We start from the raw sequence: 24,064 nt of genomic DNA, 5'->3' as shown, positions 1-24,064 counted from the left end.
TTATATAAACCAGTGAGATTCGATACACTCTGTTCCGTAACTGTTCTAGGGGGACAATATGTCAAAGAATTCAAAATCCTCGGGCTCTGGAGACACTCACGTGCTCAAGCTGACACCCCCGAGCAAGCCGCGAGCCTGGGAGCTGATTTGGTTGGAGAGATGCGGAGATGCGGTGAGAGATGCTGGGCATGTCAGCAATGCTGACGAAGGTTGTTGCTGACTTGGAGGATCTTGCTGTGATACATCGATCGATCACTGCCATTGAGACGAAGTTCTCTGAGGTGGTTACAAGAGTGGGGGATGTCAAGAAATGGATCGATTATCTGGAGTCATCGGAGAGGAAATTATCTGCTAATCCGCTAGCAACCAAGGTGGATTTGCAGCATGTCTGGGAGAAGTTGAAGGCCATGGAGAACCGCAGCCGGCGGAATAACGTCCGTATTGTTGGAATTCCTGAGGCCGAAGAGGGTCAGGATATGGTGAAATTCCTGGATGGGCTCCTTCCGAATCTGCTCGACATAACAGGCCACAAGCTGGAAATCGAGCGAGCTCACAGGGTTCCGGCTCGGAGATCCACAGAAGGAGACAAGCCCCGATTAATTCTGGCCAAATTTCTGAGATCATCTGACAAAGATCTTGTGTTACGCGAGGAGTAAAGGAAGGCTTTCTTGGAAAAAACCACAGCATTTTCTTGTTCCCAGACTTTGCGAATTCGATGAGAGAAATGTGATCAATTCAAGGAATGCAAGAAACTTTTACATCAACGGAAGGTCGCTTTTGCACTGATATTCCCGGCCAAACTGAGAATAGATGCTAAGGATGGCTGTAAAACATTCACATGCCCACAGCAAGTGATGTCCTTCAGTCAATGAAGTGAGTCAATTATCTTGTGGTACTCACATTGCAGCTGAGCCAAGAAATTCTATAATTTGTATAGAAACATCAGACTTCAGTAATCCGACGGCAAAGTTGTTGCGGGGGTTCTTGTAGGCGTGCATGGAGTTTGAGTTTGGAGGGATGGACGCCAGTTGGTGCTGTCGTGCGCGAGGTTAATGTGCACATTTTTCTTTTTTCTGTTTGTTTGGTTTTGGGGGATGTTCGGGGTTTGATGGATGCATTAATGTTGGAATGTGGTCTTTATAATCTTGTTTTTGACACACAATCAATTTTTTCTTATATGTCAAAATGTTAAATGTTAATATGAATGGATTGTCTCTCTCCACGTGGAATGTGAATGGGTTGGGGCACCCCATAAAAAGAAGGAAGGTTATTTCTCTTAAGCATAAGAAATATGATATGGTGTTTCTTCAAGAAACGCATCTTTCCCCACAGGAAGCTGAAAAACTTGGGAGGATATGGGGTGGGCATGCTTTCTTTAGTGTTGGCTCAAGTAAGAGCAGGAGAGTCATTATGCTGATAAGTAAACATCTACAATTCGAATGTCTCAAACAGATTAAAGATAAATTAGGAAGAGTCATTATTGTTTTAGCTGAAATTCAGGGGCAAAGTCTTATTTTGGTTAATATATATGCACCTAATGTTGATGATCAGGGCTTTTTTATAGATCTTGAAGGGATGCTGCAAGTTGCTGGCACCCCTCATGCTTTCCGCGTGCCTCTCATTGAAAATGAACTAGATACTCGTAAAAGCAAACATTTTAAAGGCTTGCTAGTGTGTAACAGCCTTTATAATGTTCGATTTGACGCATCCGGTGTAGACAGCTTCAAGCCATTGCGGCACATCGCGGACCCGGTGTAAACAGCAACATTGATTATGCCAGACAATCGTCCAGATGTCTGAAAAAAAAGGACAGGCTCAAGTAAAAGAGGATGCGGTCAGCCTATTACTGCTCATATGTGGCTGTTCTTTGTGTGTGGGATGTTAAGTAGCATACTTCGATAGAGACAAAATGTGATCAATTATCTGCTGAACGGAACAAACCGATTCTGTGAGAAGCGCGACACGTCCCATTTCAATTAACCAAAACCATATCAATTTTCTTATTTGAAATAAAAAAAATTTTTCTATATACATTTTCTAACAGGAATATGATGAATATCATGAATATCATGTGAGCTATTTAGCATTCGACAAAATGCAGTTTATTTTTATTTGCAAACTATTAGTATATTCTGGCAGATTTGATTGGGTGGATCAGCCGTCAATTTGGGTGGACCAGTGCTCGTCATAGGAACATCATTGGCTGTGTCTCGTTTGGAAGGCTGCATGCTAGGTAGGACATGTCCTTTGAAGGCTGCAGTATACAGAGTGTCCTCCTTTAAACAAGCCTCGTTTAAACGAGACGGACTTCCTAGGACAAATGGAAACGGAACTTATCATGGTTGCTATGACAGCATGCCACTCTTTAACAAGCGCGAGCGCTTTGAGTGAGAAGGGAACAAAGTCCCTTTATAAGGGAATGTATGAGGTACATTTTAGGAGAGTTATAATGATGTAAAGAGAAAAGAAAATAGATTTTACAGGGGTACTTTTAGTCTAATACTTTATTTTAAATATATATTAATATAATTATACATATTATATACTCTGCACCCATCTACTGAGGTACTTCAACTTGGGAATTAACATTCCTTGTGTTTGAACATCATATTTATGGGCAAATTGACGTAATTTTTTTTTTTAGACATATGATGTTAATTTCTGTTGAAGCAAAGAATTGTGGGTTGCGAGTGCCCACAAAGGATACACCTCATGTATCCTCCGAATCTCCGTGAAAGAAGGATGCATTCGAAGGCTGCATTCGGAGTGTCCTACTCGATTTTCTGAAACGAGACCGCCTCGATGATGTATGCGGCCGACAAATGCGACCTCTGGAAGGCACATCCTTTCAAACGAGACACAGCCATTATATTTGTGCATAACTTTATAAACATTTGTAATTTACCTCCCTGGAAATGTTTAAAGAGATATTCATCCTAATTAACTACATAATTACATTTTGTTTTGCAGTTGTTTTTTGCAGAACGATTGTGTATTTCTTTTACACAATTAATGCTTCGTTCATCAGGTGTGCATTTATGTGCATTTGCAATGTTTAGTTTTGACAAATTGCTCTGTGGGTCAAGATGAAAGCTTCCAGGATCAATGAATATCAGTGGAGGTCGTATAGTCCTGCCAAGGACATTAATTGATTATAACGTCATGGTTACTTGTGTAACCTCCATTCCCTGATGGAGGGAACGAGACATTGTGTCAATGTAGTGACACTAGGGGTCACTCTTGGGAGCCCGAGACACCTCTGGTCGTTGATAAAAGGCCAATGAAAATTGGCGAGTGGTATTTGCATGCCACTCCCCCGGACATACGGGTATAAAAGGAGCTGGTATGCAACCACTCATTCAGATTTTATGCTGAGGAGCCGATATAAGGTCCAGCCATTTCAGCGGGTAGTTCAGCGTTGTGGCAGGAGGGACACAACGTCTCGTTCCCTCCATCAGGGAACGGAGGTTACATAAGTAACCATGACGCTCCCTATCTGTCACTCACTCGACGTTGTGCCGATGTAGTGACACTAGGGGTCCCTATACGAAACGCCACAATTGGCTGATCTGTGTTACTTGAACTGGCAGTGTGTGGTGGGCAGACTACTGTGTGCCTCATAGCCAGCACACCAGGTTGACACGTAACCTCCCCCAACATAGTTATGAGTGTCGAACGGCCCTTTCTGGGGACAACTCGACTTCCCAAGAGATAGAGACAGGCTTAACCCAGTCGTGGCCTCTTTTCCCCTTCTCTTTTTTCCACTCCTTAAAAAAGAAGGGAGATTATCCATCTGGGCCGCCAGGTCTAGTCGGGGGTGTCCCTCCCAAGGGGAAGACACAGCGGAGACCACACCTCGCCCAAAGAGAGGGGGGGATATTTAAGTGGAAGGATATGTTACATGGTCTTTCCAACCATGTGGAGAGTCTTCAAGCTAGATCCTGCCCAATGGGGGAGGAGTTACTACAAACATGGAGACTGGGGCAGAAGGGCTCTGCCCAAGGAAGACGCAGTTTGCCAACAGGGAAATGAATTAGCGGAAGATATATATCGCATGGGGTTAGCCTTACAACAAACCGCCACATGCGGAGCACCTACCCCAGAACAGGACTCTTAGTTAGCACGTGTACTGGGCCGGCATCGAATCTCTCCAAAAACTCGACTGCCACAGGGCTCGGAGGAAATCAACCAGGGAACAAACTTGTGAACACTACTGGGAATTAATGCTGCATGTCTTCAGCTCAAAAGGAGGTGGAAGGCGCTATGTGCAAGCGATACACCCGGCCGGCTATCCCGGGCTTATCCACTTGTGTTGCGTGCCACTACCTGGGATGAAACCGGTTCCACCCGGAGGTTGTAGAACCTTGCAAAGGTGTTGGGTGTTGAGTGTTGCCCAGCCCGCTGCTCTGCAAATGTCTGTTAGAGTGGCACCTCTGGCCAGGGCCCAGGAAGCCGCTACACCCCTGGTAGAATGGGCTCGTAGCCCTACCGGGGGCGGCATGTCCTGGGCGAGATATACCATAGTTATGGCGTCAGTGAGCCAGTGGGCGATCCTCTGCTTGGAGACAGCGCTTCCTTTCCGCTGTGTACCAAAGCAGACAAAGAGCTGCTCAGAGATTCTAAAGCTCTGCGTGCGATCCAAATAGATGTGTAAAGCGTGCACTGGACACAGCAACGACAGGGCTGGGTCTGCCTCTTACTGGGGCAGGGCTTGCAGGTTCACCACCTGGTCCCTAAAAGGGGTGGTGGGAACCTTGGGCACATTGCCTGGTCGGGGTCTCAGGATCACGTGAGAGTAACCCGGACCGAACTCCAGGCACGTTTCGCTGACAGAGAATGCTTGCAGGTCACCTACCCTCTTGATGGAAGTGAGTGCAGTCAGGAGGGCAGTCTTCAACGAGAGTGCCTTAAGCTCGGCTGACTGCAAAGGCTCAAAGGGGGCTCTCTATAGACCCTGAAGAACTACAGAGAGGTCCCATGAAGGAACGAGGTGCAGTCTGGAGGGATTCAGCCTCCTGGCACCTCTTAGGAAACTGATGATCAGGTTGTGCTTCCCTAAGGACTTACCGTTGACTGCGTCGTGGTGTGCTGCTATGGCGGCAACGTACACCTTCAAGGTGGAAGGGGACAGCCTCCCTTCCAACCTCTCCCGCAGGAAGGAAAGCACTGATCCATCTGCGCATCTCTGGGGGTCTTCACGTGGGGAAGAACACCACTTAGCGAACAGACGCCACTTAAAGGCATACAGGCGCCTCGTAGAGGGGGCCCTAGCCTGAGTGATCATGTCTCCGCTTAGGTTAGGTCTTCCACGTCCCGTCCAGGGGCCAGACATGGAGATTCCAGAGGTCTGGTCGCTGGTGCCAGAGGGTGCCCCGTCCCTGAGAAAGAAGTTCCTTCCTCAGGGGAATTCACCAGGGGGGAGCTGTCGCGAGGAGCGTGAGGTCCGAGAACCACGTCTGGGTGGGCCGAGAAACCGAGAAAAGAGATGCTCTGAACCGGGAGGAGCTTGCTCTTTTCCCTGTTGACCCGAAGCCCTAGTCGGCTGAGGTGTGAGAGCACCAGGTCCCTGTGTGCGCACAACATGTCTCGAGAGTGAGCTAGGATTAGCCAGTTGTCGAGATAGTTGAGAATGCGAATGCCCACCTGCCCAGCCTCTGCGACCTTCGTGAAGATGCAAGGAGACAGGGACAGGCCGAAAGGGAGGACTTTGTACTGATACGCCTGACTCTCGAATGCAAACCGCAGGAAGGGTCTGTGTAGAGGAAGGATCGAGACGTGGAAGTACGCATCCTTCAGGTCTACCGCCGTGAACCAATCTTGATTCTGGACGCTCGTCAGAATGCGTTTTTGCATCAGCATCTTGAACGGGAGTCTGTGTAAGGCTCAGTTCAGTACTTGGAGGTCCAAGATTGGTCGCAACCCACCGCCTTTTTTCGGTACGATGAAGTAGGGGCTGTAAAACTCTTTCTTCATCTCGGCTGGAGGGACAGGTTCTATGTGGGGCCTCGCGGCGGGGCGGAGCACGAGGTGCCACACCACGTCGTGGTCGTGCTGAGTCTAGGGACATCGAAGCACTTACCTGGCTCCTTGTGATCACCCCTGGAACAGCCTGGGATGGGGGAGGAAGACACCTGTCCTCGTAACCCGTGGAGACTGCCACATCGGGGGTGGCTGTGTGCCACAGCTGGGCGTTCAGGGGCGGAAAGGTCACGGCTGGAGCGCCAATCCTGCAAGAAAAAACCCATGGACGGTAGTTGTGGTGATGCAGGTGATGCAAGCATGTCCGTCATTTAGGCATCGGCCTGTGTCTGGGCAATCGTCCCCGAAGGGGGAAGCCCAGCTGAGGTTTCTGCCCGGGGCAGACGAGCGTGCTGGGGAATGGGAGGTCTGCGGGGGGATACCCGGCGGAGACAATCCCATTGGGGTCCCCAAATCGCCCCCAGTGCTAGCTGCTCTGGCCTCATACCCGTAGGTAGAAGGACCGAGGCGTGGAGCCGCTGGGGTGGCTTGCTTGCTTACGAAAGCAAGCCATGACCGCAACGTTGCCATGGTCATGTTCTCGCAATGAGAACATGAACCATCCTCAAATGCTGCCTCCATGTGGGTTGCGCCCAGACATGAAAGACAGCGATCATGACCATCCGAAGTTGAGAGATAATGACCGCAACAGGAATAACACACAATCGGAAAGGCATCTTTAAAAAGACGCGTCTTTAAAAAAAAAAAGACATACCGTGTGCCGCTCTTTTTGAGAAATATATACTCTTTTGGAGGAGAAAAAAGCTCTTTTAGAAAATATACTCTCTTGTTTTCTGCCGAAGCGCCCAGGGGTGTTCTCTGCAGTGCACCAGTGCAGAGGAGGGAGAAGCCGCTGAAATGCGCCGTCAGATCCAGCAGAGGTGAATGAACAGTAGAATTCAGCTCAATGAGCTTGACCGTTCGGCTCCGAAGAGAAAATCTGAATGAGTGGTTGCATACCAGCTCCTTTTATACCCGTATGTCCGGGGGTGTGGCATGCAAATACCACTCGCCAATTTTCATTGGCCTTTTATCAAAGACCAGAGGTGTCTCGGGCTCCCAAGAGTGACCCCTAGTGTCACTACATCGACACAACGTCGAGTGAGTGACAGATAGGGAACTCCCCTTGTTATTACAGAGTGCCAAACAAGGAGACATGTGGAACCTGCGCTTTAGGGACATTCATCAATCGAGAGGTCTGCTCTTTACTCCTAGAGGTGATAACGGTGACAGAAATGTGGTGCTGCACAATGCTCTCTGATTTTATTTTATCTATTCAACCCTTTATCAATCTATTTTATGCATTATTGTTGTTTTTATTATTATTATTATTATTATTATTATTATTAACCATGGCTGGGTTTCCCGAAGCATGTTCACTTTGTAAAAACGTTTGTAAATTAACACCCTTGAACCGCTCTATTAAGTGCAAATTAAACATATGTTTCTGGCATCTTTCACAGTTTATCAAAGACAATGGGACATTTAATAAATTTTGTTAATATATTTTGATATTTGGAAAGCCATTGTAAACTATTTCAGAAGATAAAAAAGTGTTGAAAAAATCGCTATGAAATCAATAGGCAGTCTCTGCAGTCTGCACATGCGACGTGATAGGTCTAAATTACAAGACACATAATACAGTATAATGTTATATTAGCCTTCATTGATAGGCATAATTGTAATGGCAAAAGAAAAATGGCATGTTCTTATTAAACAGATTATTTAAGAAGACGTGAGTAATGTGACCACGCAGTTTAAAAATTAAATAAATATGCCTAATAAATAATTGAAATATGGTTAACAGAGGAGACTAGAGCAAGAGTGTGCAATGAGAGATTCCCTCTCTCTCTTCCTCCAGTGGATGGTTCAAATTGGCTCACCTATAGTCTTTTTACAAGGCAGTAACAAATTGCATGATGCGTATTGATGCCTAATTTCTTTATTTAAATTCTGTAATTTTTGGGTAATACATTATGGCACCTCGACAAGATTACAAACAACGTCCATGTTTGTCAGTATTTCCATCTTATTTTCATTTTGAGAAGACAAACACCTGGAAATGCTGGCCAAAGTGATCAGCACCTTTGCACTGGACAGCTCCCGTAATGAAGCACTTAAGTTCAACTTTATAACGAGCAATATACATGCTGGTTTGGGAAACAGGCGTTACTCCATCATAAAATAACAAGTGACATTAGTTAAGATGATCGTTAAAGCTTAAGTTGCAATGTTATCGGGAAACCCAACCCTTGTTTATTAAGATGCTCTTAGCTCTGTACGATTACTCCAGAGCACTAAATCTAGAAGCATTTTCAAGTACTACTTAAGTTATGATGGCTTTGGGAAACAGGAGGCAAAACTACGATGAATCATAAGATGTATTCTACGATCTAGGCTTATGATGCTTTTGGGAATTGAGGCCCAGAGCTGTGCAGTGCGCTCACATTTGCAATTAAAAATGTGTGATTAGAAATTTGAACCCATTCACATGTGAGCGATAAGTTTTGTTTCTATCTTGGAAAATCCACAAATTTAGCATATTGACAGCGTTGCAACAAAAAAACTTGTAAAATGCGTCTGACGTCTACTTTGCTATTGCAAAATCTCAGACATGTCTTCTGGGTGGAGGTAATGTTCCCTCTGCACTTTATCACACAGCCGTGCTCAAGAGACGCAGTCCATAATTTAATGAGCTGTACGCAAAAACAAGAGCAGGAGAAATTGAGAGGTGATCAAATAAAATGCAAAATATGATTCTGTTTGCCCAAACAGAATGATCTAGATGCGAGACTTGAAGAGAACAAGCGAAAAGATGTTGAACTTTGACACGGTACCACGGTTCTTGTAGAAACACTATGTCATGTGTTCCTCTAATAGACAATTCATATTAGTAGTTGACAGATAATGTATAATTAATATAATAACATTATAATGAATATAATGTATAATGAATGTTAATAAAAATATTTATTAAAATTGTTGTATTTATTCTTGTAGTGTTTACTACAAAGCAGGAAATAGGAAAATGCATATTCTTTGGTGTATTGGAGTTTCAGAAATGGCTAGAATTGATCTGAACATGAATATTAATATAAGTATGTCATTATTATTTCAAAACATGGTATGGCTATGGGATTGATCATTTTGCACTCCCTATATTTTCATTTTTGTACTTGTAAAACACTAAACAATTAAGTCAAGAATGTTTGAAGGTGAATTTAATTTGGTCAGTGCTTAGGGTTAGTCTCAGTCTCAGAGAGCATGAAATGGCCACAGACCATTCACAGCAAGCATGATGTAAATTGCAGCATAAATTGCAAGCTGTCAGAAAATCCATTCTGATTGGCTGGCAGCTCTTATGAGGTGCACAGGTTTTTATCATTTTATCAGATAACAAAATGTTGTTTAGAATTTACCAGGTTACAACAATGAGCACCTCTGTGGAAGAACTATAGTCGAAAACTACTTGACTTTTGATTAGATTTGCCAAAGCTTACAAAAATTAAAATAAAAAGCAGTTAAGAGTACTGCTTTAAACAGATTGTTCAATGATTATTTGAATGAGCTACCACTTTGTTGAATGTCATGCCGCATTAAATAATAAAAATAAGTTTAAAAAAAACAAAAAACATTCGGGGTGCCTCCAAAAGAAGTTGCCTAGGGCCTCTCAATGTATAGAACCGGCCCTGAATCTCTGATTGCTGTGTAGGTAGACATAGGTATAATGAAGTAGGGTGACCACAATTTATTAAATTAATATGTAAGATGAAATTATTCCATGAATATGATTTGCTGGAACATATATTGTTTTTTTTATTTAACATTGTACATGGTCACGTTCTTTGTTCTTAACGCCTCCTATTGGTTGGAGTTTGTTCCTTTGGAATGTTTCTTTCAAAACATTGGAGTGATTAGGAGAATTAAAAAAAAAAAAATTTTGCACTCTTGTAACAGCCAAGTGAGCCTGACTCACTGAACATTCACTGTCCGAAGAACTGAGCACCTTTTTTGTTTTTGTGCTGGTTCCGCCGAGTGGCTGGAGTTTGTTTTGTGGAGGAACACACCTTCAGAACAGTTATGTGGAGGAATTTACACGTCTTTGTGTTTATCCCGCCTATTGGCTGGAGTTTGTTTTATAGTTTATTTTCTGTTGTGTAATTCTGTCTCACAAAATTTGTACAGAAGCACTGAACTTGGGCAATCCGACAGCAAAGATGTCGCGGGGGCTCTCATAGGCGTACATGGACTGTTTGAGTTTGTAGGGATGGACGCCGGTTGATGCTGTCGTGCGTGGGGTTAATGCACACGTTTTTCTTTTTTTCTTTTTTGTTTTGGGGAAAGTTCGGGGTTTGATTGTTGCACTAATATGGAATGTGGTCTTTATAATTCTATTTTTGACACAATCTATTTTTTCTAATATGTCAAAATGTCAAATGTTAATATGGGTGCATTGTCTCTCTCCACGTGGGTTGGGGCACCCCATAAAAAGAAGGAAGCTTATTTATTTTCTTAAACGTAAGAAATATGATATAGTGTTTCTTCAAGAAACACATCCTTCCCCGCAGGAAGCTGAAAAATTTGGGAAGATATGGGGTGGACATGTTTTCTTTAGTGCTGGCTCAAGTAAGAGCCGGGGAGTCATTACATTGTAGAGGCCGACCGATATGGGATTTTTGAGACCAATACCGATTTTAGAGAGGGAAAATTCACTGATTACATATATGGTGATGGCTAATTTTTGAGCTGGAATGAAAACAGACCTTTCCTATGTGGATTTTTCACCGATTTTGCACCGATATGACTATGCAAAGGTACTCAGAAGGCTGCTTTCTTAAACAGATATTTTTATCAAAGAACATTTGACATTATTATTATTATACATTGTCAACAAATTCTAGAAATGATCACTGAGAAAATAAAGAATAAATAAAAAATACAATAAATAGCTTAATAAACATCAGTACTGTTAGTATAAGTCAATTGCTGACCACTTAAATAAAGAATAAATAAAATAAATAAATAGCTAAATAAACATCAGGGGCCGGTTGCACCAGCTATACGTAAGTTACAACTTAGCCTAGTTGTGGCGTAAATGGGCACTTAGTCACAATTTACGCACTACTAGGTAACAGCAACTAGGTAACAGCGAAGCGTGAAATCGACACTAAACAGACACAATCTACCACTGCACCGTTGTCTGCTGAGCTGCAAAAAGATGCTCTGATGTTTACCTTTCAATCTGCTACATTACTTACTGCACTGACAAAATATAGCTGGCAAACAGTTGTGATAAACATGGGTGACATGGTTGTCAAGGACAGGGTTAATGTTATATTAGTTATATAAAATGATGGGGTCATTTTTTATTAACTTTCCAGTATGTATTTCACAAACTAGTTAGCAATTTAAGGAAAAGAGGCCGCTCAAATCCACACGGTTTAACTCCGCCCTGTCTGCAGAGCCATGGTCAGCTCTGTAAACAATGGAGTCGGTGCGCGCTCTGCTGGACAAACTACGCTATGACACCAATTCTAAAGCATTGTTTTCTGCATTATATGTTCTGAAAAAAAGTTTTCATATCGGCGTTTATTGGTAAAATATACGCTGATACCGATATATCGTGAAAGGCTAATATATCGGTCGGGCACTATTACATTGGTAAATAAACACCTACAATTCAAATGTCTCAAACAGATTAATGATAAATTAGGAAGAGTTATTATTGTTTTAGCAGAAATTCAGGGGCAAAATCTTATTTTGGCTAATATTTACGCACCTAATGCTGATGATCAGGGTTTTTTATAGATCTTAAAGGGATGTTGCAAGCCGCTGGCACCACTCATGATATAATATTGGGAGGAGACCTTAATCTTTTGATGGACTCAATCCTTGATCATAGTGAAGCAAAAGTGTGTAATCCCACTAGAGCAACATTGACGCTTCACAGGATGTGTAAAAATCTTGGTCTTATAGATATTTGGAGACTTTTGAACCCATCTGGTAGAGACTATACATTTTTTTTCATCAGCCCATAAGATTTATTCTAGAATATTTTTTTATATCTAAGTCCCTCATTTCATCTGTTGTTGATTGCTCAATTGGAAACATCTAAGTCTCAGATCACACCATGATGAGTTTAGAGGTGTTGCCACATACAGAGAAAAATAAATCATATAGTTGCTGCTTTAATGTATCCCTTTTGCAAAATCCTGAATTCCAACAAATGTTAAAAGCTGAAATCAATGTTTATATGGAGACCAACTGGTCCTCAGTATCCTCTGTGGGTGTGGCTTGGGAGGCACTTAAGGCAGTTCTTAGGGGTCGGATCATACACTATGCCTCATTCATCAAAAAATCCAAAACACGAGAACTCGTGGAGTTGGAAGGGAATATTAAAAGTGCCGAGGCAGAGCTGAAGCGCCAAATGTCGTATGAGGACCTCGGAGAATTGACCCGGTTGAAATACAGATATAATACTATTTTGTAGCGGAAGGTGGAGTTTTGTCTGTTCAGGGCAAGACAGTCATACTTTGAGTCGGGGGATAAAGCAGGGAAGCTATTGACTAGATATGTAAAGCACAGAGAGTCTTTTTCTGCCATTCCTTCAGTGAAAACTGCTAGTGGTGAAATATTTACTTTGGCAATTGACATTAATAATGCTTTTAAAGAATTTATCTTGATCTTAACAGTTCCACGTCTTCGTCTGCTGATTAAGATATTAGAAACTTTGTGGAACCATTAGATCTTCCTAAACTGACGATTGAGCAAAATAATTCTCTTGATTCTGAGATAACCTTGGAGGAGCTTGACGAGGAAATTAAGGCCTTGCCTACAGGCAAGGCTCTGGGGCCAAATTGCTTTGCCGCTGAATTTTTTAGATCTTATGCTATAGAACTGGCTCCACTTTTGTTAGAAGTTTATACAGAATCAAAAAGAATGGAAAGCTTCCACCAATTAAGACACAAGCCCGGATCAGTCTGATTCTTAAAAAGGACAAAGATTCAAGTGAATGTAAGAGTTACTGTCCAATTTCCCTGATCCAGCTAGACAATAAAATTTTGTCAAAAATGTAGGCTAACTGATTAAGTAAAGTTATGAAATCTCTTATACACATAGATCAGGTGGGGTTCATTCGGGGCCGCAGCTCTTCTGATAATATTAGGCATTTCATCAGTATTATGTGTTCAGTGGTGAATGATCAGACTTCGGACGCTGCCATCTCACTTGACACCGAAAAGGCATTTGACATGGTAGAATGGGATTATCTTTTTAAGGTTTTGGAAATATATGGGTTTGGAAATACTTTTATTGAATGGATTAAGTTACTTTATAGACACCCGGTAGTGGCGGTCTTGCCCTGGATCCATTAGCAGCCGTGATAAGAAAGGAGGATGATTTTCCAGGTGTGGTGGCGGGAGGTGTGGCGCATAAGCTTTTGCTTTATGCAGATATTTTATTATTCGTCTCTGACCTTATTAGATCTATGCTTTGCCTATACATGATCATTAATTCCTTCTCTAAGTTCTCAGGTTACAGAGTCAGTTGGTCTAAATCCGAAGCTTTGGCTCTGACAGTGTACTGCCCAGTAACGGCTTTTCAACTGGGTGCCTTCCAGTGGTCCAAAGAGGGCATTAAATATATGGGCATTTTATTCCCAGCAAATTTGAGTGATTTAGTTAGAGCTAATTTGGACCCTTTAATAAAAAGGTTTTCGAGTGATGTGAGTAGGTGGGCTTCATTACATTTATCTATGATTGGGAAGGTTAATGTTGTTATAATGAATTGTGTTCCAAAATTCAACTACCTGCTACAGTCTCTCCCTGTAGATGTCCCCCTCTCTTATTTCAAGCAATTTGATAGCATAGCGAAGTCCTTTATTTGGAATGGTAAACATCCCAAGTTACATTGACAAAGGTGGGCTAGGCCTTCCCAAGATTTTGTTTTATTATTATGCATTCGATCTCAGACATTTGGCTCATTGGCCTCTTCCACTTGAGAGAGCCCCTCCCTGGTTTTGAACAGGAAGTTCTTGCTCCTATTTCACCATTGCAAAGCCTTTCTATCAAACTAACCAGAGAAGTTAAGTCACACACCGTTATCTTGCATTTGCACGTGGTTTGGACTAAAGTATCCAGAGTGTTTAATTTGGACATTTATTTAAATGTTGCATCGAACATATGGCTGAACCCAAAATTATGTATTAATAAGTCCCCTTTCTGTTGGTCAGAGTGGATTGAGAGGGGGGTTACTACACTCGGTGACATATATGAGAGTGGAGTGCTGAGATCTTTTGATCATTTGGTTCAACATTTTAAGATTCCTAGATGTCAGTTCTTTAGGTATTTACAGCTGCGCCACCTGTTCTGTACTATTTTTGGGAGTAGCATACACCCCCCTAAAGCGGCAGATACTCTGGAAGTGGTGATTACTGATTTTGGAAAAGGTCATGAGGCATCGGTGTATTACTCCCTGTTAATTCAGAGTCTGTAGGATGGAGCTTCGTCTTCTCTCAAGGGATTATGGGAGAAAGATTTAAATTTGGTATTGGAGGAGGGAGTGTGGGCTAGGATTCTAAAAATCATCATGATGATTTGTACATCATGATGGCGCCACGGATGGCCGCCTCGGTGTGGAGCGCTCCTATTGTTTTGTTGTTTTTGTTTGTTTGTCCTGTGTTTAGTAATCTTTTTCCAGTCAGTTTTACCAGAGACAAACTGCTGAACATTTGACAGCTTATACCAGACAGTCTTTTCCCGGTTTTTGAATATTCAGACGTTTTGCTAGACATTTTAGTTGGAGGCGCGGCTTTGTTGTTCAGGAGACGCAGGCGAGGAAGACGAGCCGATGCTCTGGTCAAACTCCGTCGGCGGGGCTTTCGAATAACGCTGCTGAGCATTCATCTTGCGAATCTCCACTCTCTTCCTAACAAATGGACGAACGTCATCTCCTCACCCGCACAAACAAGGACTTTTCAACCTCTGCTGCCTTGTGCTTCACAGAAACCTGGCTGAGTCCATTCTGGACAGCGTGCTACATCTGCTGGGCTTCCAGCTGTTCAGAGCGGATCGCGGAGTTAACGGGGAAAACGAGAGGCGGCGGAACATGCTTTTACATCAATGAAAGTTGGTGTACAGATGTTACAACATTAAAGAGGATGTGTTGTCCTAATTTGGAAGCGCTCTTTATTAACTGTAAGCCTTTCTGCTCGCCACGGGAGTTTTCCTCATTTATTCTGGTGAGTGTGTATATCGCGCCAAACGTGGAACAACAATACCCAGACTCAGTTATTATTATTCTTGGGGATTTTAACAAAGCAAATTTCACATGTGAACTGCCCATATACAAACAGCACATTACATGGCCCACCAGAGTCAGGAACATACTGGATCATTGTTACACAACAATAAAGGATGCATATCACTCTGTCCCTAGAGCAGCTTTGGGACTATCTGATCACTGTCTGGTTCATCTTCTTCCAACCTACAGGCCAGTAGTAAGGACTGTAAAGAGATGGACCAATGAAGCAGAGCAGGAACTACAAGCCTGCTTCGATTGCACAGATTGGAGTGTTTTTGAGGCTGCAGCCACAGACCTGGACGAGCTCACAGATACTGTTACATCATATATCAATTTCTATGAGGATATGTGCATTCCTACTAGGACTTATTTAAAGTTCAACAAGGACAAACCGTGGTTTACAGCAGAGCTCAGGCAGCTTCGTCAGGCCAAAGAGGATGCTTACAGGGGTGGGGATAAAGTCTTGTATAATCAGGCCAGGAACATACTGAACAAGGAAATCAGAGTGGCTAAAAGAAGATACTCGGAGAAGCTGAAAAACAAGTTTTCAGCTAACGACCCTGCATCAGTGTGGAGTGGTATGAAACAACTCTCAAATTACAGGACTCCTACCCCCAACCCTGTGGTGGATCAACAACTGGCTGATGACCTGAATGTGTTCTACTGCAGACTTGAAAGGCCCAATCTCACACCCCACACCCACTCTGACCTTCACTTCACACAAACACCAAGACCTCCTGCAACCCCCCTCCTGCTACTCAACCTGCACTTAAGATCTGTGAAGATGATGTGAGGCGCATCTTTTGGAAACAGGCCCAGATGGCGTCTCACCAGCGTGTCTTCGATCCTGTGCTAACCAGCTGGCCCCCATCTTCACACAGATCTTCAGTAGATCACTGGAGCAGTGTGAAGTCCCATGCTGCTTCAAACACTCAGTCATTATTCCTGTCCCAAAGAAACCAAAAATCACAGCATTTAATGACTACAGACCTGTTACCCTGATGTCTGTGGTTATGAAATCATTTGAGAGACTGGTGTTGGCCCACCTAAAGAACATCACTGGACCCTTTCTAGATCCCCTTTAATTTGCTTATCGAGGATGATGCAGTCAATATGGGATTGCATCATATCCTGCAACATCTGGACAGACCAGGAACATATGCAAGGATACTTTTTGTGGACTTCAGTTCGGCTTTCAACACCATCATCCCAGCTATACTCCAGAATAAATTACACCAACTCTCTGTTCCCATGTCTATCTGTCAGTGGATTACCAGCTTTCTGACGGACAGGCAGCAGCTTGTGAGACAGGGGAAACTCACTTCCAGCACCTGTACAGTCAGCACTGGTGCCCCCCAGGGATGTGTGCTCTCCCCACTACTCTTCTCCCTCTACACCAATGACTGCATCGCCAAGGACCCCTCTGTCAAGCTCCTGAAGTTTGCAGATGACACCACTGTCATCGGCCTCATCCGAGATGACAATGAGTCTGCATACAGAAGGGAGGTTGAACAGCTGGCTGTCTGGTGCAGTCAAAACAACCTTGAGCTGAACACACTCAACACAGTGGAGATGATTGTGGACTTTAGAGGAACACCTCAACACTGACCCCCCCTCACCATTCTAAACAGCACTGTGGCCGCAGTGGAGTCATTCAGGTTCCTGGGCACTACCATCTCACAGGACCTGAAGTGGGAGACACACATTGACTCCATTGTGAAAAAGGCCCAGCAGAGGTTGTACTTCCTTCGCCAGATGAGGAAGTTCAACCTGCCACAGGCGCTGCTGATACAGTTCTACTCAGCGGTCATTGAGTCTTTCCTCAGCACTTCAATAACTGTCTGGTTTGGTTCAGCTACGAAATCAGACATCAGAAGACTACAAAGGACAATTCGGACTGCTGAGAGGATTATTGGTTGCCCCCTGCCACCCCTTTTAGAACTATACACTTCCAGAGTGAGGAAAAAGGCTGGAAAAATTGAGCAATAACCATTGAGCAATAACTATGTGCAATAAACAGTTTAGTCTTTTTTATATTTATCCAACACATCCAACCTCTTCTGCCATTTCAAACATTTTGCACTGTTCATAACAGATTTGTATTTGCACTGTACCTAACAGATGACAGATTTGTATTAGATTGCACTATGTATGTGTATGTGTATATGTATGTATGTATGTGTGTGTCTGTGTGTGTATGTACGTATGTGTATAACTATTTTTTTATTTTTTATTATTATCTATGTCTTGCTGCTGTTTTTGTATTGTTGTACACTGGAAGCTCCTGTCACCAAGACAAATTCCTTGTATGTGTAAGCATACTTGGCAATAAAGCTGATTCTGATTCTGATTCTGATCAAGTCTACATCTAGAGATGCAAGGGTTCTTCCGATGCTATTTAAGATTTTGCATCGATTCTACTGGACCCCCTCTAGATTGTATAGGTTGGTTTTTAAAGACACACCCACCTGCTGGCAGTGCCAATCAGAAGACGGGGTCACAGCACATGTTTTTTGGGGTTGTGTTAATATCCAGGAATTTGGGTTGAGAGTTCAGGGCTTTATGTATGAGGCATTGGACACTCAATTTTCATTTTGCCCCAGACTCTGTATCCTGGGTGATGGGACGGCTGTTAATATTGGGGACAGATATTTAAAAAGTTGGGTCCTAGCCGGAGTCTTGATTGGCAGAAGGGTCATCCTCAGGAGATGGAAGTCAGCTGGGGCACCCTCGTTTAGGGAGTGGTGCGGGGAGATGGGCGAGGTAGTGTCGTTTGAGGAGATGTTTTTTAGAAGGCTGGGGAAATGGGATTTGTTTGTCAGGAAGTGGTGGGGGGGGGGGGGGGTATTTGGCTTTTTTGGAGGGTTCTCGGTGAGGGGCTGTGGAGAGGGATTTGCAGTTGGGTATGTGTATTATTGATGTTGTTTGACTGTATATCTTTTTTATTTTTTTATGTTCTAGTTGTTGGTGACCACAGTAGTGCGTGTTTGTGGGGGTTGGGGGGGAGGGGTTTAATGTGAATAATTTATTCCATTTTTTATGTTGTGTTTGTATGTTTTATGATTGGAATCAATAAAATTGTTAATAACAAAACATTGTACCATGGTGAAACTGAGCCTTTTTTATTTATTTATTTATTTATTATGTGTTTATTTGTGTTTCCTGAACTACGTCAATATCTGAGTATTAATGTCCGGTGCTGAAGTAAATAATTCCAAAAAACCAAGGACTTCTACACAGTTGAGGATTTTTAAAATCAGAAATGTAATTGACCGACAAAAAATGTAATAAACATTCAAATAATCTTATCTAGGCTAACAGTATATTAATTTCTAGCAGAGACATATCTGCCTATATCTGCCTTGTAAAAGTCAAAGCTCAGTTTTCAGCTTTTCTAATGTTAGAAAAAAAAAAAAAGTTCCTGGGATAGGCTCAAGTACCTTCGCGACCTTACATAGGATAAGTAGGAATAAATTCATGTGTATTTTTTACAACAGAAATGTGTATATATATATATATATATATATATATATATATATATATATATATATATATATATATATAGGCTGCAACTTAAACTTTTATGATCATCTTAATTAACGGCGCTCGTTATTTTATATAGAGAACGCCTGTTTCCCAAAACAGCACTTAGATTGCTCGTTATAAAGTAGAACTTAAATGCTTCGTTATGGGAGCTGTCCGGTCCAACGCTGAAACCTTGGCCAATATGTCCTGAAGTTTGTCTTCTCAACATGACAATAATGCGAAAATACCGACAAGCATGGATATGATATGTAACCTTGTTGAGACGCCAAAAGTTAATGACGATCAAAGCATTTCATTAAAGAAATAATGATGACTTTGGTAAGACGGGGTTTTGGAATTTTGGAAATGAACTTTAGAAGGTGAATATTTATTGTTTGATTTTTAATAATGAAATTAGTAGTGAAATGTTTCCAAATGAAATATCCAATGCTTAAAAATACAGGTGCATCTCAACAAATTAGAATGTCGTGGAAAAGTTCATTTATTTCAGTAATTCAACTCAAATTGTGAAACTCGTGTATTAAATAAATTCAATGCACACAGACTGAAGTAGTTTAAGTCTTTGGTTCTTTTAATTGTGATGATTTTGGCTCACATTTAACAAAAACCCACCAATTCACTATCTCAAAAAATTAGAATATGGTGACATGCCAATCAGCTAATCAACTCAAAACACCTGCAAAGGTTTCCTGAGCCTTCAAAATGGTCTCTCAGTTTGGTTCACTAGGCTACACAATCATGGGGAAGACTGCTGATCTGACAGTTGTCCAGAAGACAATCATTGACACCCTTCACAAGGAGGGTAAGCCACAAACATTCATTGCCAAAGAAGCTGGCTGTTCACAGAGTGCTGTATCCAAGCATGTTAACAGAAAGTGGAGTGGAAGGAAAAAGTGTGGAAGAAAAAGATGTACAACCAACCGAGAGAACCGCAGCCTTATGAGGATTGTCAAGCAAAATCGATTCAAGAATTTGCCACCACACACAGACATGTCAAGGAATTTGGCTACAGTTGTCGTATTCCTCTTGTTAAGCCACTCCTGAACCACAGACAACGTCAGAGGCGTCTTACCTGGGCTAAGGAGAAGAAATACTGGACTGTTGCCCAGTGGTCCAAAGTCCTCTTTTCAGATGAGAGCAAGTTTTGTATTTCATTTGGAAACCAAGGTCCTAGAGTCTGGAGGAAGGGTGGAGAAGCTCATAGCCCAAGTTGCTTGAAGTCCAGTGTTAAGTTTCCACAGCCTATGATGATTTGGGGTGCAATGTCATCTGCTGGTGTTGGTCCATTGTGTTTTTTGAAAACCAAAGTCACTGCACCCGTTTACCAAGAAATTATGGAGCACTTCATGCTTCCTTCTGCTGACCAGCTTTTTAAAGATGCTGATTTCATTTTCCAGCAGGATTTGGCACCTACCCACACTGCCAAAAGCACCAAAAGTTGGTTAAATGACCATGGTGTTGGTGTGCTTGACTGGCCAGCAAACTCACCAGACCTGAACCCCATAGAGAATCTATGGGGTATTGTCAAGAGGAAAATGAGAAACAAGAGACCAAAAAATGCAGATGAGCTGAAGGCCACTGTCAAAGAAACCTGGGCTTCCATACCACCTCAGCAGTGCCACAAACTGAACACCTCCATGCCACGCTGAATTGAGGCAGTAATTAAAGCAAAAGGAGCCCCTACCAAGTATTGAGTACATATACAGTAAATGAACATACTTTCCAGAAGGCCAACAATTCACTAAAAATGTTTTTTTTTATTGGTCTTATGATGTATTCTAATTTTATGAGATAGTGAATTGGTGGGTTTTTGTTAAATGTGAGCAAAATCATCACAATTAAAAGAACAAAAGACTTAAACTACTTCAGTCTGTGTGCATTGAATTTATTTAATACACAAGTTTCACAATTTGAGTTGAATTACTGAAATAAATGAACTTTTCCACGACATTCTAATTTAAAGAGATACATCTGTACAACCATGTTAAATTTCAGCCTCCCAAAATGTAAGCACTGTAAATGAAATGCATTTAAATAAGGGATGTATTTGCCTGGACAACGAAATACCAACTGGTAGCCCATGATGGAGAGAATGCACGGATGAAGTAGGTTCGTTGCCAAAGAGATGTTGCCCTTCACAACTGTTGAAAAGCCATCTTTCAAAAAGTTGAACAACACACATTTTAATTGCACTTCATTTTTTTCAGTTTAATTAGAATTTTCTGTTAAAATAAATAAAAAATAAAGTTCAAAGTTTGAATCAAGCTGCCTTGCATTATTTTGTATGCTATTGCTTAACAAAAATTACCCCATAGTACAACTTTGCATCCAACCAGCGGTAATACTGGTTTTAGTCGGTTTGAAAGTGAACCGCACCGGTGTGAAAATTATGATATCGTGGCAAGGATAGTGCTGAGGGTATGACTTGTGTGTAACAATGAACAAAAAAGAAATAGACATTATTTTGAATTTGTGAAGTAATTAGTTAATGAATTAATGAAGTAATTAGTTAAGTAATCTGATTACAATTTGAGAGAAATAATTAGTAATTTGTAGTGGATTGCTATTTTTAAGTAACTTACCCAACACTGCTTGTTTTCTATGAACTTTAAACCACTTAAACTGTGAAAGTGAATCTAATCTTTCACTTTAGACTCCAGGGGATCCCACTTTCAGAAAAAGTTGTCCAGAATCAGAGACTGTTATGATGCTTTGAATGTGTGTTCAAGTCTGTACTATATTTGTGGATGAAACATTTTGTGATATGTCCCAATCTGAGTGGTGGAACAGGGGAGATTATAACTAACTAACTAACAAACTAACTAACTAATAACACAGCTAATTTTCGATTTTGTAGGCTACATGTAGTCTGAATACTCTCTGAATAAATAAGTGCCAGAGTCTTGACTCTGGAGGTTGTTCTTCACACAAATACACCATTAGCACACATAAATTTAAATAGCTATGACATACTGTATACCATACATAATAATAATTATTTATCACACATTATACATTTGCACATATACAGTGAAATTCTTTTTTTTTCACATATCCCAGCTAAGCTGGGGTCAGAGTGCAGGGTCAGCCATGATACAGCACCCATGGAGCAGATAGGGTCAAGGGCCTTGCTCAAGGGCTCAACAGTGACATCTTGGCAGTGCTGGGGCTTGAACCCCCAACCTTCTGGTCAGTAACCCAGAGCCTTAACCGCTGAGCCACCACTGCAGTAATTTTAAGTTGTTGTTTAAAGGTGCATATGATTGTAATTAATGAATTTATTAAATTTATATAATTTTTTTAATAAAAGAATGTTAATGAAATAACTTTTCCATCTCCATTTATGTCACCCTTTCTCTGAACGGTTTGAAGGTGCTGACTGCATGCCACTGCTGTATACTCATTTGCCCAGTGAAAAACTTAGGGGGATGATTTTTTTTTTTAATTATTAAAAGTAAGGGCCACACATCCCCTTATTTTGATTTAGACCATGCCGACACACTATTCCAGCCATTTCATTGTTAGATGTCATATCAGGGATCAGGATAGGTAGTGACAGAGCAGTCTTTTCACTACATCCAGAATATGTAATGCCTTGACAAATCAATAATCTATCTATCTCTCTCCTTCTTTCTCTCTTGTGTTTTCTCTCTCTCTACTCTCTCTCTCTCTCTCTCTCTGCCTGTCTGTCTGTGTGTGTGGGTTGGGTTTTGCTTACATTGTGGGGAAAAAAATATCCCAACATGGATAGTAAAACCTAAAATCACCTACATTGTGGGTCCACACAATGAAAACGGTTTACATACATACAAAATAGTCATAATGAAAATCTAATAATGCTGAAGGTTTGTGTGAGGGTTAGGTTTAGAGGTAGGTTTAGGGGATATAAAATATAATAAGTTCTGTATAAAACAATAGAAGTCAATGAAAAGTCCTCACCATGATATAACAACAAACGTGTTTGTGAGTGTGTGCATTTTCGTATATGTGTGTTAAACTGAATCTCCTTTTATATATCTGACAAATCACTAACTTGGACACATTATCAAACATTTTTCCTGTTGTTGATCAGTGTAGCAGGGGCTTCACTTTTCCAGTTTGTTTGTATATACAGTACATTAGTATATAGACACTTAAAATTTAAATGTGTTATGGTATTTTTGTAAATTAGTAAGTATGTATATGTTTCTATATATCTGTGTGGATCTTTCAGTGGAAGAACTTTTCTGCTGCCTTAAGTTAACTTGATCTTTTTTTTGTTGTTGTTCTGAACAGACTTGTCAAGAAACCGTTTCTGTGAAATGCCTCCAGAACTCTGTATGTTTGCACCACTGGAGTCATTAAACCTCTACCACAACTGCATAAAAGTCATTCCAGAGGCCATTATCAACTTACAGATGCTCACCTACCTGAACATCAGGTAACACCAACACAATGATCTCTATTTTTTTTTTTTTTTTTTAATTCAGTTGTTGATCCATCTATCTATTCACCAGTCTTTTAATATGCCCATTTCTAAAAAAAAAAAAAAAATAAAAAAATATTTCTCTCAGGTTACTCTATTTTTTATTTTTTATTATATGCATACTACACCTGTATTGCATACTGAATTTCAAACATGGTGGTATGGTAGTCTACTTGAATTTAATCTCCCTTTAGTATATTACAGGGTCCTTTTGTTAACAAGCACACAGATTCCTGAAAGTTTGTGTTCACACCACTGTATCTTTTTCATGTCTATTTATCTGAACCTACTAACTACTTACTATAACTTTACGTTGAGCAGCTTTCTAGGTACATATAAAGTCCTGAGATAAGTTATAATTTCAGTAGCGATTCTCCAATGAAATCCCTTAATAGTCTTAGACAACATTACATTTCTGGGAAATCATCCATACAGACGGATTTTCGGAATACTTTTCATCAAATACCAGTTGTAGAGTAAAGCAATTAAAGACCGTGAGAATTCATCCACTACAGGGAATTTTACCATGGTTTAAGGTGCTCTAGGTCGAAGCAGTACAACCTAAAGTGGCTTATTGCTTTTATAAAATGATGGCAACAACAATACAGTAGATTGGGAGTGAACAGCTAAAATAGGCTGTTTACAGTTGCCAAGCAATGTTTCAAAATAACACATAAATCTAGAATGGGCCATCACAGATGTGCTTTTATCGGTATTTACTACACGGCTCATCTG

The 24,064-nt window shown here is 41.4% G+C and overlaps 1 protein-coding gene across 1 annotated transcript in view; it reads left to right on the top strand.

Annotated features, from left to right (window-relative positions):
- Window positions 1-24,064, top strand: part of LOC127427858 (leucine-rich repeat and calponin homology domain-containing protein 2-like) — a 166,802-nt gene that overhangs the window by 41,408 nt on the left and 101,330 nt on the right. The window contains exon 2 of the mRNA XM_051675718.1: window positions 23,140-23,284. Coding sequence (XP_051531678.1) covers window positions 23,140-23,284 — 145 coding nt within the window. The remainder of the gene's footprint in view (window positions 1-23,139; window positions 23,285-24,064) is intronic.

The sequence above is a fragment of the Myxocyprinus asiaticus genome, chromosome 3, assembly GCF_019703515.2.
Source record: "Myxocyprinus asiaticus isolate MX2 ecotype Aquarium Trade chromosome 3, UBuf_Myxa_2, whole genome shotgun sequence".
Taxonomy (NCBI): Eukaryota; Metazoa; Chordata; class Actinopteri; order Cypriniformes; family Catostomidae; genus Myxocyprinus; species Myxocyprinus asiaticus.
Note: the sequence above shows the minus strand (reverse complement) of the source record. Positions and strands in the feature narration are given on the sequence as shown.